Source organism: Hyalella azteca, unplaced genomic scaffold (genome assembly GCF_000764305.2).
Source record: "Hyalella azteca isolate HAZT.00-mixed unplaced genomic scaffold, Hazt_2.0.2 contig12776, whole genome shotgun sequence".
Classification (NCBI taxonomy): domain Eukaryota; kingdom Metazoa; phylum Arthropoda; class Malacostraca; order Amphipoda; family Hyalellidae; genus Hyalella; species Hyalella azteca.
In genome coordinates this window covers 1-19,278 of record NW_025942723.1, presented here as the reverse complement: position 1 = coordinate 19,278, position 19,278 = coordinate 1, and the positions used below count along the sequence as shown (strand labels likewise).

General features: G+C 39.4%; 1 protein-coding gene and 1 long non-coding RNA gene across 2 annotated transcripts; both read right to left on the bottom strand.

The window, feature by feature from the left end:
* Window positions 1-905: 905 nt before the first annotated feature.
* LOC108670378 (NADPH oxidase 5) lies at window positions 906-18,352 on the bottom strand (the record flags this gene model as incomplete). Its single annotated transcript, XM_047883382.1, has 20 exons — window positions 906-1,082; window positions 1,590-1,623; window positions 2,188-2,299; window positions 3,037-3,194; window positions 4,492-4,664; window positions 5,012-5,215; window positions 6,555-6,764; window positions 7,457-7,569; window positions 8,013-8,176; window positions 9,414-9,590; window positions 10,764-10,832; window positions 11,339-11,450; window positions 12,217-12,374; window positions 12,650-12,813; window positions 13,134-13,336; window positions 13,647-13,835; window positions 14,265-14,494; window positions 15,001-15,211; window positions 16,142-16,292; window positions 18,232-18,352. Coding segments are annotated over 20 exons (3,085 nt in total), but the record flags the coding sequence as incomplete, so codon positions are not given.
* Window positions 8,115-10,832, bottom strand: LOC125178789. The gene is made up of 3 exons (XR_007157022.1): window positions 10,810-10,832; window positions 9,414-9,606; window positions 8,115-8,176 (listed from the first exon to the last, which is right to left on the bottom strand). It is a non-coding gene; the product is annotated as an uncharacterized LOC125178789 (long non-coding RNA).
* Window positions 18,353-19,278: the final 926 nt, after the last annotated feature.

The following is a 19,278-nucleotide window of genomic DNA, read 5'->3' as shown; positions in this document are numbered from 1 at the left end:
ATAGTTTATAATAAATAAATATTGAGACATAAATTACGATCGGTTTATAGTTAAAAGAGGCTCTTGAACAATTAATTTGTGATAATATCGATAGAATCAACAATAATAGATACGATTTAAGTAGTTTAAATATATATTACGAATTTTATTAACTTACCGCTATGGTTATTAGTCATGCAACTTTTGAGACTATCTGACGAAGCTCTCAGACACATACAACAACCGTGGAATCACGGGAGCTAGAATCATTAGAATAACGATGGAATAGAATATCTTCAGAATCATTAGAATAACGATGGAATGGAATATCTTCAGAATCATTAGAATAATGATGGAATGGAATAACTTCAGAATCATTAGAATAATGATGGAACAGACTAACTTCAGAATCATTAGAATAAAGATGGAATGGAATATCTTCAGAATCATTAGAATAACGATGGAATGGAATAAAGTTAGAATCATTGTAATAACGCAAAAAAAATGAATGCGTTACCAGGCCTCAATGCGTATCGCACTAATAGCGTTGACGGCGCGTTATATATATAGTGTTCGATGTTATAGCGTGTAGTTGGTCGAGCTTTACATATGTCATTGAATACCTGAGCAATTCAAATTCTTCAAACCTTAAGAAATATTTTATAGTTACGGGCTAGCAGAGTATAGTTTCTTGCGTGAAATTATTAAGAGAGCTACGCCATTGGTTCTGCTTATTATGATCCATGCCGAAACTTGATAGTTATGTTAAGATTATCATAAATCTTGGTTATTATATATAATAAAATTGAGATAAGAAAAATGCGCATAAGAAATATGCAATAGATATCCATTTCGGTCAATACTTCTTGTATATTATTTCTGAAAACAAATTTGAACATTTCTGGACATTGATTAAAAGAAGAAACACTACATATAATAATTAATATTTAAGCAGGATACATGAGAAGACGTCAGAAAATTTCTTTGCGGAAGGCGAAGCCGAACTCGTCGCACTTGTAGCGCAGCGTCCGCGCCAGCGCCGGCGGTCCGCAGTAGAAGACCGTGACCCGCCCCCGCCCCTCCCCCTGTAGCTGTCGGAACACCTGTGCAGGGAGGGGGTGGGAGGGGTGATGGGAGGGGTGATTTATTTATAAACCTCAGGAATTAATTGTGTATATTTTCTCCCCTAGCATTTGTCTTAAGACCTTTACTCGGCTTCCGTCCTGCGTTCCCGGAATTTTGATTTCACTTCTTCGGGTGGAACTTACGAGACCAAATATATGATTATTTATTGCTCTGTTTGAATATATGATTATTACTCTGTTTGAATGTAAGAGTATTGCTCTGTTTGAATCTATGAACAGTGCTCTGTTTGAATATATGATTATGGCTGTGTTTAAATACATATATGATTATTGTTTTGTTCGAATATATGATTATTGCTCATTTTGAATATTTGATTATTGCTCTTTTTTGATTACATGATTATTACCCTGTTTGAATATATGATCATCGCTGTGTTTGAATAACGAAACTTTACCTGGAAACAGTTAGTCAACATTATATTTCTTTCACTCGACTAGGAAAGTTGAAGCCTCAGCCTTCCTGACCTGCGTCTCACCTTCGGCAGCGTCACCTCCAGGCCTGCAAAAGACGTAAATATAATCTGTTGAGTCATAGAAGTGTCAGCTCAATATTATGATAATAAGTGAAGTATCAGCTCAATATTATGATGATAAGTGAAGTATCAGCTCAATGTTATGATAAGAAGTAAAACTAATATCAAAATGAAACCAGAAATTTTGCTGGGTTGCGATGATTTCCATCGTCCATTCTTAAATCCTCATTTAAAGAAGAAATCTATTATGAGCAATTTAGTGGTCGTAATTATGTTATGCACTATTAAGATTTGCACAATCAAATATAGTACAAGAAAATTCATCAATCAATTCGGGAGATTTGTAATGATATTTCTAGAAGAGAATAGTATAAACTCTGTATGTGATGATCAGAGCCGAGAAAATAAATAAATACTATTATGAACAGAACAAACAACGATCACTACGCAACAGGGTTTCAGCAACGTATGTGTGAATTGATTTCAATTTTAAATAATATCGTCTCCTTGAATGCGATACGGACTCTAATTTTACATTCCGTACTTAAATAATATATTTTATACGGAAAACTGGGCAAGTCGATCCTCACTCGCGCTGCGGCAGGCGCGGAGGGTGGACGTTGGTGTGTTGCTGCCGCTGGAAGTAGTCGTACAGGCGGTTAGTCCACTCACCCACAGCACGGATGTGCAGCCACAGCGCACCTGCAGGGTGATAATCGTGTTATTGCGCGATTACCTGAATAAATTCCATAATATAAATTATTATTCTGTTTACTTGCTGAGGGATAGTGAAATGATGTGTGTAAATCTTTCATTGTACGGCAAACATACAGCATTCCTTCTACATCAACATTCGACGTAATTTCAATGATAGATAATTTGACTACGGATATATTTTCCGACGTCAATGCAGTTCGAATCTAGTGGGTTGGAAGAAGCGGTCCCGTCAGTACATTAAGTGTTAATAGAAAGATATCATACCGAGTACTCAAGCAAGCTATTAACAATTGAATTAACATCGTCACATTGAAAACACAGCACCTCAAATTAAACTGCGAACGTTCACAAGTAAAATGTGTTCCTTCATTTGGTTGAGTCTGGAGAAAATTTTTTGTGGATTTTGATGAATTATAAAATAATTTAAATTATCAATGAACCATGCAAGATGACTAAGCAATTGGCAGACATATGCGTAAATTTCTCTCGAGCTTTTTTATCTCTCATCAGTAGTAAAACAGAGGAACTTGATCCTGGCCTCTAAATATTGGCAGAATAACAAGGTCACATATCCATGTCATTTACAGAGAATATTTACCCGAATATTTACCCATGTCATTTACAGTGAATATTTACCCGAATATTTACCCATGTCATTTACAGAGAATATTTACCCGAATATTTACCCATGTCATTTACAGTAAAGGAGACTCAGGACTCACCGTCGTGCTCAGGAGCGGACGACAGGGTGAAGGGATGCCACTCGTACTTGGCTATCGCAGGGACGTTCACGTAGACGAAGTCCCCAGCGTGGAACTGGAAGTTCGGTGGCCTCTGGATCACCAGGTTTACCACCTTCGAGGGCAGCAGCACTCCGGAGCTGCGGGGTTAATATTACTTGAGAATTAGAGCTTTGAAGATAGGATATTAATTCCAAAGCTTAAGGATTTTTATTAGAAAATAAAAGCGCTCCCTGTGGTGGCATGGATTAGAAATGTTGTAAAAATGTTGGCTAGAGTTTCGAGATTATCAGCCACTGATGGGGCAGGCAGGAGCATATGTTCAGTCTTGAAATGCCTAGCAAATTACGGACCAGGCAATAAGTCCGGTGCTATCTCAATCAATCGTCAGCTATGGAAAGATCGGGTTCCAAAGGCCGGATCCCTTGTGAATCAAGTCACGAAAAGTTCAAGAATCGGCCACAGGCCATGGGCCTATTTCTTCAATGCCGACACTTCTATTCTATTACAACAGTGCAGTAAACAACACCCCTGCTCACTCGGGGAGTATTAAGACTGCATCAAGGCGCTCAGCGGGATAGTCGCTTATGGAGTTTCTTAACTATTACTAGGTTCAATAACTCCCCTCATAAATAAGATACAATGCTAAAATTCGGAATGCTATCCTGGCTAATTATTTTCAATTTGCAGACATTAAGATAAATAATGCAAATTTTTTCTTCCAGCTGTTATCCGGAAGTATATAATTTTGCACCCCGATGTTCGTAGAGCGTGCGACTTTTCAACCATTTTCTTGATGTATGCAGGTTTAACTATTTATTCTTCATTGATCGCTACTCCAAACATTTCTGAATTATTCTTTTGAAAATGAATGAGTCATTAGAGTCGTATTCCCGCTCGTTTTCAACCGTCGGCTTATCCAATCGTCAACGGTTCTACATATATTCCCAATTTTGAGCATTTCTATCCTAATCAGAGGTGATGGGAGGTGTGGTCGAATCCAGAAATGGTCGACCTTTAAGGCGCTTAGTAACCGCCTTAAAGGCCTAACTAATTTTGATAACTTTTGTAATTCCGTTTATTATATTTTAATTTTATCGTAATTGTGAAGATAGCAGCGATAGCGCTTATAAGTACTGCATTGCAGAGTTGTGTGATAGTATGGATTTTTTGTAACAAATTCTTTTAATCAAATAAGACCTACAATCATTTATGATGAATTAACAGAATAAAACAGAAATTTTATTAAAGTTTTTACAAGTCTAGACCATTTTCAGGAACGCTCACGATTGACTGAATCAATTTTGATCTCATACGGCGCCGTTCGCTCAGATAATTTGACGTAAAATGCAAGAATCACAATCACAAAATGGATGAAATTAAAAATGATGAGTACAGATAATGCAGGCGCATCCTGACTCACTATGCATCCCGTACCTCGCACCCCACTCCCCGAGCTCCACATCCCGCACCCCACATCCCGCACCCCACACCCCGCATCCCACTCCCCGAGCCCCACACCTCGCACCCCACTCCCCGAGCCCCACATCCCGCACCCCACACCCCGCATCCCACTCCCCGAGCCCCACATCCCGCACCCCACATCCTGTCTCTTATACACATCTAGATGTGTATAAGAGACAGCTTGGGACCTGTTCCAGCCCCAGGATGAGATGAGCCGACATCGAGGTGCCANGTCATATCAAGAACTGATATTGTTCTACAACACGCGTCATATCAAGAACTGATATTGTTCTACAACACGCGTCATATCAAGAACTGATATTGTTCTACAACACGCGTCATATCAAGAACTGATATTGTTCTACAACACGCGTCATACCAAGAACTGATATTGTTCTACAACACGCGTCATATCAAGAACTGATATTGTTCTACAACACGCGTCTATACCATTAAACTGATATTGTTCGCTAATTAATAATCGTGGTATTACCTTCTCATGAAGTAGGTCGAGCGCGAGCTGCAGGCCGACGGCCTTCATGTCGGTCTTCTGCAGGGCGGAGGTGATGTACATGTGCATGTCGAGGAAACGATCGAGTACACCACCCTGCTCGGCCTGCTCGATCTCCAGCTGCGACAGCAGGTTCACAAACCACTCGAACGATCTCTGGTCCCGGTTGATCCAGAAGAAATCCACCTGCCCATCCAGATCAGATTCACTTTCTATATATGAATCCATTGTGTGCCAGAGTCAAGTTTCAAAGAAATCAACTTATCGAGCCTGAAAAGATTCATGTTTCAAAGAAATCATCCAGCTCATCCAGATCAAATTCACGTTCTGATATAACCCACCTGCTGACGCTGCATCAGTACTTGACAGCTAGCAGATGTCGAATATAAAAATATTTAAAACTTACATCAATTAGTGGACCAAGCTACTGGTAATTGCAACATTCCACCAAATTACAAGATATTTACGAATTTTTCCTTTAACAGGATTTTGAACGGGAAACCATGAACGATATCGCAAAAGCTAGCTTAAAATTTTGAACACTCATTATTGGCAGGCTGTTTTAAGTTCATTCTTGCCAAATTTTGTTACCATCGTATTTTTATCATAAAAATTGAAAAAAGAAATGCGTAGCAATGAAAATAACAAAATTACTACTCGGAAGAGAGTGAAGAAGTATCTCGCCCGCAGCTGGGATTATAATCATACAAAATTGATTCTGACTTATTTTAATTTGGATGATATCATTTGATCTTGATTGATATCATTTTGGACCGATGATTATGCACGCATGAACTGTATGTTCATAAAAATTGAAGGTTATAGCAGTTACTTTCGTTAGTGATCAAAATCAAATGGCAACGAACCATCCATGCTATGACTCCAGGCTGCTCGACGAGCTAATTTCAGCAGGTGTTGGCAGTAGATTAGACATCACTCTACTTCCTAAGATGCACAGGAAAATTAGCTGTGGTTGCATATTATACTTTTCAAATAAATCAGGGCTCCTGTGAAATTGTAACTTAAGGCTTCAAGATCCCCCCAGGTAGCACGTAACCCAGAGTTCGTTTACTGACTCCAACCCAAGGCCAAGCTGAAATTGTCACTCTCCACGGCTACTAAGCGCCTCCCACCAGCAACACCGAGAAATAAACTGAGCTTCCCGAGGCTCGAACCTACGGCTAGCTCCTCTTCATGACCGTAACCCTTGCGCGCACAGTGGCACTATAATAATAATAATAATAATAATAGCTGTTTCAGCGTTTAGTAGGCCGTAGGCCTGTCGCCGATTCTTATCATCACAGAACGTTCACTGCATTTTGCGGTCTTGAACGCGCAACTCACTGCTACAATTCTGCTGTGCTTAACCGCCCCCGCCTCCTTGCTGATTCTGACCAGAAACTGGCGCACAGAGCTGGGATCAAACCCGCACCTCTCTGCTCCAATCTTGGTACTCTGAACTGTAATCACTACACCCTGCCCCATTGCACTACGGTGGCATGTCCATAAGAATGGAGCGACTGACCTTGCGCAGGTTCATGACGGAGTGAGGGATGACGGAGGTCCAGGAGTGGTGGCACTTGGGACATGTATGCCGCGCCTTGAGATATTTGTGCATGATGGACTGCAGGATGGAGGCGAAGGGCGTCACGCCGATGCCGGTCGCCACGAGCACCGCATGCTGGGCGCCGAAGATGTGGCTAGAAGGTGCGCCGAAGGGCCCGTCTAAGTAGACCTGGTAGCAGAATTTCGTGAGCACAGCGTGATCATGATGTGAAGATGGCATGAATATGGCTTAAAAATGGAGTGAACATGGTGTGAATATGGTGTGAATATGGCGCGAATATGGCGTGAATATGGCGTGACGTGAACATGGCGTTAACATGGCCTTAACATTGCGGGAACATGGCGTTAACATGACGGGAACGATGTAACGTAATTGTCGTACATGTCGAGTTAATTAACCTACAATAAAATAAATTAAATCTAAAAATAACAATTGCCAGTATTGAAAATGATTGGTACGTCTACCCCATAACATTCAACAATTTTATGACAGTCCTACTCACAAAAACGTCCCAGATCCTAAATGCAGGGGTTAAGACCAATACTGACTAAAGATTTTTAAAAAGTTATCATATTACATATAGAATCGTTGTTATTTGAGGTGAACATTTAACTGAGCACAGTTCCTTATACTATCCAGCTCATCTCATTTAAAACCGGTAAAAAAACGTTAAAATATTTCTCAGAGTTATTGCTCTCGCTCAATGTCGTCTTTCTTCATCATAGCCTCAGCATTCAGCATGTGATCAATGGAGTCCATTAAAAAAAACTCTGCCATCATTCATCCAATCATTATAGCTTCACCCGCCAAGCCAATAACGCTAGAAATTATCATAGATCAAATTAATTGATTACTTATACCTCAAGAGGCTCTCCGATGTGCCTACCGAGGGCCTCGGCCTCCTCCAGCCGACTCACACGCCGGGTCCTTTTGCCATCGGCTGGTGGCCTAGTCCCAAAAGTCCCAACTTCTGCTGCGCCATGACAGGGAAAATAATTACCCTACGAAGCCTCAATCTTGTTTAGGGTAATTATTTTCTCGTTCAATCTTGTTTAGGGTAATTTTTAGAAGCCTCAATTTTGTTTACATGTATGCTCGAAATGAATAATATGTAAATAATTTCCTGTTCTACCAATCATGCTTATGAAACAGTCACAGATAAGAATGAATCATACGGTAGAAAGCAAGTATATATAGGTCATCAAATCTAGTATTATTGTTCCGCATTGTTAGAGACAAGGAAATAAAGACATAGTGGAGATTACTTTACGTATTTTCGTCCGTTGTTGTAGCAAGTTAATAGTTAACTAAGTAACTTTCTGAATTAGTTTAATAAATTCCCTCACATACACGAGTTGACGGTAACTAACTGAATAACGTCCATTTTAAATCAAATTATCCTGGTCAAGCATTCACCGTGAATGTCATTATCAGGACCCATGGCGTGTCGGGCACCCAGCGCCCCCCGGGGGTCAGGGCTGCCCCCCATCTTCCTGCCCCCCTTCGGGGGTCCACTCGCCCCCTCCTCGTCTGAGCCCGGCATGTCCAGCATCACCACCGCAGGCTTCACTCTCATGTACCTCAAATGATTAGAATAAACAAACTTCAAATACTTCTGGAAATACCAACGATCTGAAATAATAACTAAGTTTAGTAGCATAATGTGTATAGTAGTGTGTATGTAGTAGTATATGTGTATATAGCACACATAGGTAGACATTACTTACATTGAGCAACATTTGCATAGGGTATAAGGAGCATATAGGGTAACAACATAACGCTTATAGGGTAGAGATATTATTTACGTAGATCAACAATAGCATAGAGTAAAAAGCACAGGGTAACAACAGAACACATGTAACAACATAACACATATAGGTACAGATATTACATAGAGGTACAATAGCATAGGGTAAGGAGCATAGGGTAACAACATAGCACACATAGGGTATACAGATATTACTTACTTATAGAGCAGCAATAGCATACGGTAAGGCCGTAAGGGCAATAGGTAAAGTAAGAGTATGTTACACATATATAGGGTAAGAACATTGCTCACAGTGAGCAACTATAACATTTGGTAAGGAGCAGCATAAAAGGCAGAAACATGAATACTGTTATAGATGCCTGAAGTACTCGATTAACCAAGCTAATCGTTAGTTATATTTATTTGATTACTTAAATTATTGATTATTCCGTTTCATTGTTATTAATTTGTTTTGGTTCATACATCGTCATTTGACTCATCTCATGTATATATCAATAATATCATCAATTATTCCTTGTATATTTTTCTTATGTATTTTCTTGTAATTTCTTTCCAGGAACCGTACGTCATGCAATATTCGTTTACATGACGCGTAAACGAATATTAATATAATTAATATCCTGCCATTATGGCGCGTCTTGAAATAGCTTAGCGAACGCTCCTAAAGCACTAGCCTACAAGAAAGTTCGTTACAAATACAGTTTACAGAATGTATGCATTTTCATCGTGTGCATTTTCACGGTTCCTCCATCTTGGCCGAGCGTGCATTTTTACGGTATTTACTCTAATTTAATCGATAAAACGCGCCTTTCTCATTAGAAAACAAAAATCAGACACAATTACAGCTTTTTTCTAGAGCCGTTCTAGCAGCCCAACCATAAGCAAGCAAATCTGAAAAATTAAACAGAACCTTTAACATATCGTCTTTGATTATTATATCTCCAGATAGAAATGCAATTAGGTCTCCTATAAGGTGTATAAAGAAATGCAGATTATTGGAGAAGCGGTAACTGAACATTAACAAAAGTAAACGAGGGTATAATGCTTACTTGTATGTAAGTTCCACGGACTGATCCGCGGAATTGAAGAACGTTCCTCCATCTTGGCTGAGCGGGTGACCCGCCTTGACTGCAGCGCCGCTTTGAGGCTGCATTTTTGCACCGCCGGGGGTAGAAGTTTGGTGGCAACCGTCGCCGTCAAAAGCTTGGTTGGTGGCAGCAACATTTCTTCCAAACAAGCGAGCTACTTGGAGAAAATTCCTAAGTATAAATTTCCCTCTCAAAATGTTCGCACTGACTCTCAAAATATAGACAATATCTCTCAAAATATAGACACAGACTCTCAAATAATTGATACAGACTCCCAAATAATCGACACAGTCTCTTAAAATAGACAAACTGCCTCTCTCAAATTATGGACACGGCCGAAAACACTGTCTCTCAGATAGAAAAGGTGCATTATGTTAAAAGAATTTTCACCTTTCAATGAAACTTTTAATTTGTGGAGATGAGGAGAAGAAGACAGGCTGGAAGACCAGTCTTTATAGAATAGAACAGAATAGAAGTGTCGGCATTGAAGAAATAGGCCTATGTTCCATGTCACAGTAAATAATTGCAGAATGTAGGCATCAAGCCGTCCCACTCATTGCAGTCAATCAAATAGCAATAGAGAAGCAATGTTTCATGAAGGAAAATTTTTAAAGTAGTATTTTATTGATGAATTAACTCAGGTTTGTCACGAGCAGCCAGCTGAAATGGGGCGTGCCAGCGGTCCCCGAACAAGGGGTGACTTATTAAAAGTCGTAATTCATTTGAGTTTCGAGGGTGGCGAAGGGATAACAGTTGTAACCCATTACACATCTATATTGACGTTGACGGCATTTGGGAAAAGTTCAACATGCTTATTGCGGCTTTTTAAATAGGATTGAAGGGTGAAAAGGTCCTGGTACACCTGGCCTTGGCGATCCCTACACCAATAGTTGTGGAAATATCTCTGCATGTATATTAGATAAAACTCTTACATTCTTAATGAACCTAAGCCTAAATATTTGCACAGTGGGCAAGTTTGAATATCAAGTTCATCTGCCTTTTTTATTCAGCAGATTTTTAATTTTGATTTTGTACATTGTCCTTCATGTTCAATGGTTATAATTTTATTCTGTTCTTGTTTTCAAAAATATTGGTCAGGAAAATCATGATCTGATTCCTTTTGAAAATAACTTCCGACATCATAACTCATCAAATAGTTATTTATAAACCTCAGGAATTAATTGTGTATATTTTCTCCCCTAGCATTTGTCTTAAGACCTTTACTCGGCTTCCGTCCTGCGTTCCCGGAATTTTTGTTTGAATAACGAAACTTTACCTGGAAGCAGTTAATCAACATTATATTTCTTTCACTCGACTAGGAAAGTTGGAGCGTCAGCCTTCCTGACGTGCGCCTCACCTTCGGCAGCGTCACCTCCATGCCTGCAAAAGACGTATATATATAATCTGTTGAGTCATAAAAGTATCAGCTGGACATTATAACGATAGGTAAAACTAATATTAAAACGAAACCGGAAATTTTGGTGGGCTGCGATGATTTACATCGTCCAGGCTTACATCCTCATTTAAAGATGAAATCTATTTTGAGCGCTTTAATGGTCGTAATTATGTTATGCACTATTAAGATTTGTACAATCAAAAATAGTACGAGAAAAGTTATCAATCAACTTGAGAGATTTGTAATGATATTTATAAAAGAGAATATTATAAACTCTGTATATCATGATTAGAACGGGAAAATAAATACTATCGTGAACAGAACGAACGACGATCACTAAGCAACAGGCTTTCAGCAACGCATATATGAGTTGATTTCCATTTAAAATAATATCGTTCCATTGGATGAGATCCCGACTCTAATGTTTTACATTCCGTACTTATAAAACATTTTCAAATAAAAAGTGGGCAAGTCAACCCTCAGTCCTCACTCGCGCTGCTGTAGGCGCGGCGAGCAGACGTTGGTGTGTTGCTGCCGCTGGAAGTAGTCGTACAGGCGGTTAGTCCACTCACCCACAGCACGGATGTGCAGCCACAGCGCACCTGCAGGGTGATAATCGTGTTATTGCGCGATTACCTGAATAAATTCCATAATATAAATTATTATTCTGTTTACTTGCTGAGGGATAGTGAAATGATGTGTGTAAATCTTTCATTGTACGGCAAACATACAGCATTCCTTCTACATCAACATTCGACGTAATTTCAATGATAGATAATTTGACTCTTTGCCAACGGATATATTTTCCGACGTCAATGCAGTTCGAATCTAGTGGGTTGGAAGGAGCGGTCCCGTCAGAACATTAAGTGTTAATTGAAAGATATGAGATCGAGTATATACTCAAGCAAGCTATCAACAATTGAATTAACATCGTCACATAGAAAACACAGCACCTCAAATTAAATTGCGAACGTTCACAAGTAAAATGTGTTCCTTCATTTGGTTGAGTCTGGAGAAAATTTTTTGTGGATTTTGATGAAGTACAAAAGAATTTATATTATCAATGAACCATGCAAGTCGACGAAACAATTGGCAGACATATGCGTAAATTGCTCTCGAGTTTTTTATCTTTCATCAGTAGTAAAACAGAGGAACTTGATCCTGGCCTCTAAATATTGGCAGAATAACAAGGTCACAAATCCATGTCATTTACAGTGAATACATACCCGAATATTTACCCATGTCATTTACAGTGAATATTTACCCGAATATTTACCCATGTCATTTACAGTGAATATTTACCCATGTCATTTACAGTGAATATTTACCCGAATATTTACCCATGTCATTTACCCGAGCAGGACTCACCGTCGTGCTCAGGAGCGGACGACAGGGTGAAGGGATGCCACTCGTACTTGGCTATCGCAGGGACGTTCACGTAGACGAAGTCCCCAGCGTGGAACTGGAAGTTCGGTGGCCTCTGGATCACCAGGTTTACCACCTTCGAGGGCAGCAGCACTCCGGAGCTGCGGGGTTAATATTACTTGAGAATTAGAGCTTTGAAGATAGGATATTAATTCCAAAGCTTAAGGATTTTTATTAGAAAATAAAAGCGCTTCCTGTGAAATCTTCTGAAAATGCTGAAGATGTAGCTCCACCCGCACTCTGAAGGTATTAATGCACGCGGAAAAATGAATGAGTCATACTGTCAGCAGAGTGATGACACAAACAAGGGTAAAAGCTCATCGCAATTTCGACAAAGTCTCACCCATTTCTGTGAGTGTACGCTCGTCACGCTCACCTGATGTGCGTGCGGCCGCGGCCTGAGCGCATGACGAGCGTGCGATGTATACGCTCGAGCAGGAACAATACGCCTGGCACGCACACCCACATCCAGAACCTGGGCGCGTGTAGCACCGTCAGCGTCAGGAACAACACGTACAGCAGGTGTGTCCAGTAGAATACCTGCGTATAGACAGAGAAGAACAACACGTACAGCAGGTGTGTCCAGTAGAACACCTGCGTATAGACAGAGAAGAACAACACGTACAGCAGGTGTGTCCAGTAGAACACCTGCGTATAGACAGAGAAGAACAACACGTAGAGCAGGTGTGTCCAGTAGAACAAATGCGTATTGTGAGAAAAAATTCATATCAGACTTGTAGATTGCCGACTTCATTTTATTATCAACGCCAATTAATAATGATAATTCGTAATAAACTCGGAAATAGTAATTAATATTATAATAACTAAGGCCTATCCATAAAGATTGATAAGTTTTATACCTCGAAGTAGCCCGACTTGCGGACGAAAGGCTGGGAACAGACGACCATGATGGAGAGGACGGGCATCAGCAGCATCCCCGTGGGGTTGGCCCAGCCTGCCACCAACCCCAGGCGCTTGGGGCAGTCCGTCAGCAGCAGTTGCGCTAGACTACAGTTGTGGTCGTTGATCTCCCCAGGTGACGTCTGGTACTGCAGAACACTGCCTGTACAATGTAACTGTACTGCAGTACACTGCCTGTACAATGTAAGTGTACTGCAGTACGCTGCTTGTGCAATATAACTGTACTACAGTACACTATATGTACAATATAATTATACTGCAATACTAGAGAGCGATGATTCTTCACCGCAACATAAAGTGTCTCAATAACGCAATTGAGTTTTGAATGTGGCAGCGGACCAAAGCACAGACAGCAAAATATATCTCATTTAATTTGACAAAAATAAGGAACGAATACTCTGAATAATGAATAAAAACAAATATCACTAAAAAAATTAATAATAATCACATACCGAAATTGATAAGATGCATGAGAGAGTGCAGGAGGGATAGCCAGAAGATGAGGCTGCCGCAGAGTTTGTGCAGATACAAGTGATGGTCCAGCGGCAGGAAGGCGCCGGCGCCGTGCGTGCGCAGGAGCGTCAGGGTCTCCCGCAGCGTCAGCACCAGCACCAACGTGCAGTTCAGGTTCAGGCACTGGCCTGGGCAACGCAAGCATCTATAGTAAGCAATCGCCAAGAATTTCAGAGAAAAGAAATGCATATTAAATTCACAATGTCTTCACAGAAAATGTTCCGGAGTCATGTTTCGTCAAAAGTTTTAAAATTGAAAGAATAAAAAGTATATTGAAACACAGATGCAACTATATATATAAACCTGATAAAAAATACCGCAGTACATTTATCGCATATAATTTAATAATTTCAAAGTAACAAAGATAATATTCAAAGCCGGGAACTATTCAATTAAGAAACCAAAACATACATTTAAGGGAGCCAATACATTTTTTGAGTCCGTTTGTACTCCGGGCCGCGGTTTCTAAAGCAATTTTATCATGAATAACGATGTATATTAAGAAAATAAGTACATATGAAATTTAACTCTGAACAATATTATAACGAGCAACTTACCACACGCCCTGGCTACGATGGTGTAGCCGTTGGACTCGCGATACTCAATGGCCCGAGAGATGAAGAGACTCAAGTTGACGGCGGTGTAGACGACAAGGAAAGACAGGAGGACGTAGTTGTTCTTGATGTAGGGCAGGCTCAGCTGGTACGGCTTCAGCTTCTTCAGCCTCGTCAGGAGCGAAGGCTGCTGGTCCTCGAGAGGCTCGGGAGGCACGAGCCACCGGTCGATGCTGCGACGCCACACAAATTACAATCCTATATACCAACTAATTTTTTTTAGCTATTCATAACTAACAGAAATTATAATGTAACATATATTTTTAGCGCATTTTCTCATTTATGGAAAAAATGCACTATTGTGCTCGCCATGTCCGTCTGTCCGTCTGTCCGTCCGTCTGTCTGTCCGTCCGTGGAGGAGCACGAACCTGTGCTCGTTTTCCAAAGCAACGAGCAGTTCTGGGAATGACTTTTAAGTCGACTATTTATAAGCGAGTTAATAATGAATTATTGCAACGCCAGAAAGCTGTATAAATTAGTTTCAGAAGATATTGTGATCTTTTCAATGGCAGCCAATTTTTATAAACTATCTTAATAGTGTAGTTTGTTCTAAATGAAACTGGAACTGATTGATTCCAAGTGCGATGGAGATCTTATCCGGCCGAAGCCACTTTGGTTGCCAGATCTCTGTGTATATTCATGTTAAAATTAGCATAATTCAGTCTTTAATTAACCTCACCTTATTGAAAGATTCTCGAGCAGCCCGTTGTGTTTCTCGAGCTGGAACTTGAGAGCATCGTAAGTGATATTGCCTTCATTCGCAGCATCGGCGTCGTCAAACATCGCCTGTGTGAGGTCCTGGATCTGTTCTTTGGTGAACGTCATGCCGTTCTCCTCCATGCACGCCTGCAGCACCTGCTGCAGCTCCTCCTGCTGGATGAACCCGTCCTCTGCGCAAGTCCATAGCGTCAATAGGGCCATGGATAACAACAGCACAATGCGTGGTAGATCAACGCAATTCAGCAGCCAACATATCAGCGAAATTCAACCGCCTATAGAACAGCATTCACCCGCCAATAACCAAATAAGATCGCAAGAGCCTAATTCATCTGCCGGCAATACAGTGAATACGTCAAAAATAACATAAATTACTGAAAAAAATAATTACATCGGGATAAGAACGCAATTCTTCCAACGAAAAAGAAAAAAGTTCACTAGTCAGCAATAATTCGACCGCCAGCAATGAGTCAACTCGTCAGTAATGACTTCAAATGTCCGACATAACTGGATTTATTTATTAACTACTAATACGACAACCCACCAACCATTTACTCTATGACTGAAACGAAATTTATCCAAGTTTTAATAATAAACTAGGCACAGCTATGAAGGAGCATATGTTCAGTCTTGAAATGCCTAGCACCTTAAGAACTTGTACGTCCAGTCGAGATCAAACCAACGTCAGTTACGAAAAGAGCTGGTCAATAGGCCAGTTTATAGATCTCCTGCGAATCAAGACACGAAATGTACAAGAATCAGCGACAGGCCATGGGCCTATTTCTTCAGCCCTGATACTTTTATTTTATTCTATTATAAGTGTCGGGGAAATTCGTTCGCCCGGCATAAGGCAATTCATCAGCCAAAAGCCCATTTAGTCGCGAGTTCATTTTCAACGGCCAGAAGATCGGAATGTGATGACAATTTTTACGCTGACCTACGGCGTATTTCTAGTGCTCGCGAATCAAAAATACCTTACCGTCCTACTCGCTGGTTTTGCATACTTCTATTCTAAAAATCAAATAGGAAGCTATTCAGTTGAGAATAATCATATTTTCTAATAAGAATCTTAACAATTTGATGATAAAGCAATGCATCCAGACCATCCAGATCGTAAACTTTGAAGAGGAACTTGAACTTGTCGTTGGGGGACTGGCCAGCGAACTGCTGCATGGCGCCTAGGAACTCTGACAGCGACACAGAGCCGCTCTTGTCTCGGTCGAAGATGTGGAAGACGCGCTCCGCAAAGAACGACTGCACAGTCAAGGGTTTATATTCAATGCTTGTATTATAGCTTTATATTCGATGCCTATACTCTACATTATATTCGATGCTTATATCCTACTTTATATTCGATGCTTATATTCTACTTTATATTCGATGCCTATACTCTACATTATATTCGATGCTAAAACTAGGACTGAATAAAACATTTAAATTATTTACAGCTAACTTATTTTGGAGCTAAATAATTTAGGAGGTTTTAGCGATATTTGATTACATTAAAACTTTCAGAAAGTTTTCAAACTCAGAGTTATTATAGAATTATTAACATTCAAATTAAAAAATTATTTATTATGTTGAATGTTGGCATTTCTGTTTATTATAACTGAGTTTTTTCGAACTGATGAGAAGCTGGCCGTTAAATTATTGATCATGGCTCACCTATAATGCAAACAATACCAGATTTTATAGAGAAGTTTTTTGCAGAGAAATAATCGGCCACCTTAATTGTGTGTACTTCGTTTCACGCAAACTTGCTGATGTTTAGCCGCTAGAAAAGACTAATCTGATGTTGAGAGGAGCGGTAAGATCTCATAACCTAAAACAATTTTGGAATTTAATTCATAAACATTAAGTTTTTCCAAGTCCTATAATATTCAATGATTATATAATATTCAATGATTATATAATATTCAATGATTACATAACCAAGCGTTCAAGGTTGTCACGTAAACACAATCAGTGCGTTCGAGAAGCGCCCGATAGCACACGGACTGTGCGTGTTTCTAACGAATTATTTACAAGTTATAATTGGGGAACAGATAGATGAAACACGCAAAATATGAATGAAAATCAACACGGGTATTTAAAATTCAACATAATATATATGAAAATAACGAAACATCAAATCTCTGAACGATTTTCGCGCGTCACCTTTTCTAGAACATTGCGGTACGTGTTGGCGAAATCCAAATATTCCGTCTAGTTTCATACGATTTCCAGTACGGGCTCGCAATTGTTCAAACAAGCAGCGTCGCCTACAGCGCGCAAAAACAAGGCCTATCAAGAATTAGCCGTAAAAGATATAAAGAAATCACTTTCACCTTCCCAATAATTTGCGGTAGCGAAATGGTCGGCAAAAAGTTATTGGACGTGGAATTTCTCTAATGACAATTTCGGTGCCCTTGGCAAATTAGATACGTTAAGTTTTGCGAAACACTGAGAAACGAAATAATGTAGAGTTATTTCGAATGATAAAGTCATATTGGTTCAGAATCAAACAAAAATGTTTAATATTATGCTAACAAACAGACATTTGGGAATGGTATTATACAAGCTCAACGGCAAAAACACAAACTCAAAAAAGTACGATAAATTCGGTCGATTTTTTCCTGCCCGTACAACTTGAAATCAAAGTCAGTGACAATATTAGTTGGTTAATAATTTATGAAGAAACAACAACACGACCATGCCCTTAATTTTTAAATCTTGTATTTACCTGTACATTTATATCCAATATTCCAATTTTTGTGTATTTTATATAACATTATTCAATAATTTTGGAATGATGTTATTTCAATATACTCTTCTTTTTCGGCAAATTTGGACATGAAACACATTAGAATATTTTCATGATACGTCCGCGATCGTGGCAAGTTATTAGTTTTGATGACATTGTATCTTGGAAGGAGTTTGTTTCTTTAATTTTTAATAAAAATTTGTTCATTATGCAATTATAATTCAATTTCACAATATTTTTTCCTTTATTAATCACGAATGTATTCACTTTTGGCTTGCTTCACGATCTGTAGCAACGAGTTATATAGGCGGCAGACTGTAGACTCACATTCCTGGAGTGTATGATCTACTTATCTATCGCAGACTCACATTCCTGGAGTGTATGATCTATTTATCTACTGCAGACTCACATTCCTGGAGTGTATGATCTACTTATCTACTGTAGACTCACATTCCTGGAGTGTATGATCTTCTTGAAGTCGTCGAAGGTAAGCTCTTGCTTGTGCCCCAGCGCCTGACGGAACACCTTCTCCAGCCGCTCCAGGTTCTCCTGCGTGAAGCCAGTGCGCGACCTGCCGAGGGCATGTAGGCTTATAACTTTATAGGGTGTCATGATGCAAAACATCATTATCAAGTTAAATTAATCTGACTCACATATTGAAATTGTAAAGGCATGCAGACCAATTAACACGTTGACTACGATTGCTTCATCTTGTACTATTATTTCATTTTTATAATGTTTTTAAACAGGGTTGCCAGACGGTTATTTTTTCCGGACAAATTCCGTGATTTAGTTTTTCTCAATTGCGTTGGCCGGCTAAAATTTATGATATGGGTACTTCCTAATTGAATTTTAAGTACTGGAAAAAGAAAATAAATGGAATTTTTATAGCGGAACCTATAAATAAACTAGTATATATTGAGTTATCGGCCTTTTTTGGCCTTTTTTGTTCCCGGATTTGGCCGATTTTAGGCAACCTGAATTATGCACCACTTCGTCCTGGAGAAATACATTTCGTAGTACGCATATGTACCACTTCGGAGTCAACGTGTTGAAAAATATTGAAAGTAAAAAATCTCAAAGAGCCGTTAAAAGAGCAACCATGCGTTTTTAAACGAATACAGCACGACGTCTGCTTTAGCTATATTACACTACTTAGCTTAGGTCCAAATTCTCGTAAACTTTAGCTCAGAATTGGTATATTATTATACAAACATTTTCCTTTCATTATCCCGCAAAAGGTTTCTAGACACAGAAAAACACTGAATGAGCTAATATTTCGTATATGGTATACTACAAGTGGTCATTCATACTGTTCTGTACAGACTGTACTGTACTGTAGCACAACACGATACCCTATATATAACATATTTATGCAATACTTATGATACAATGATAAACTTACTATACTATACTATACTATACTATACTATACTATACTATACTATACTATACTATACTATACTATACTATACTATACTATACTATACTATACTA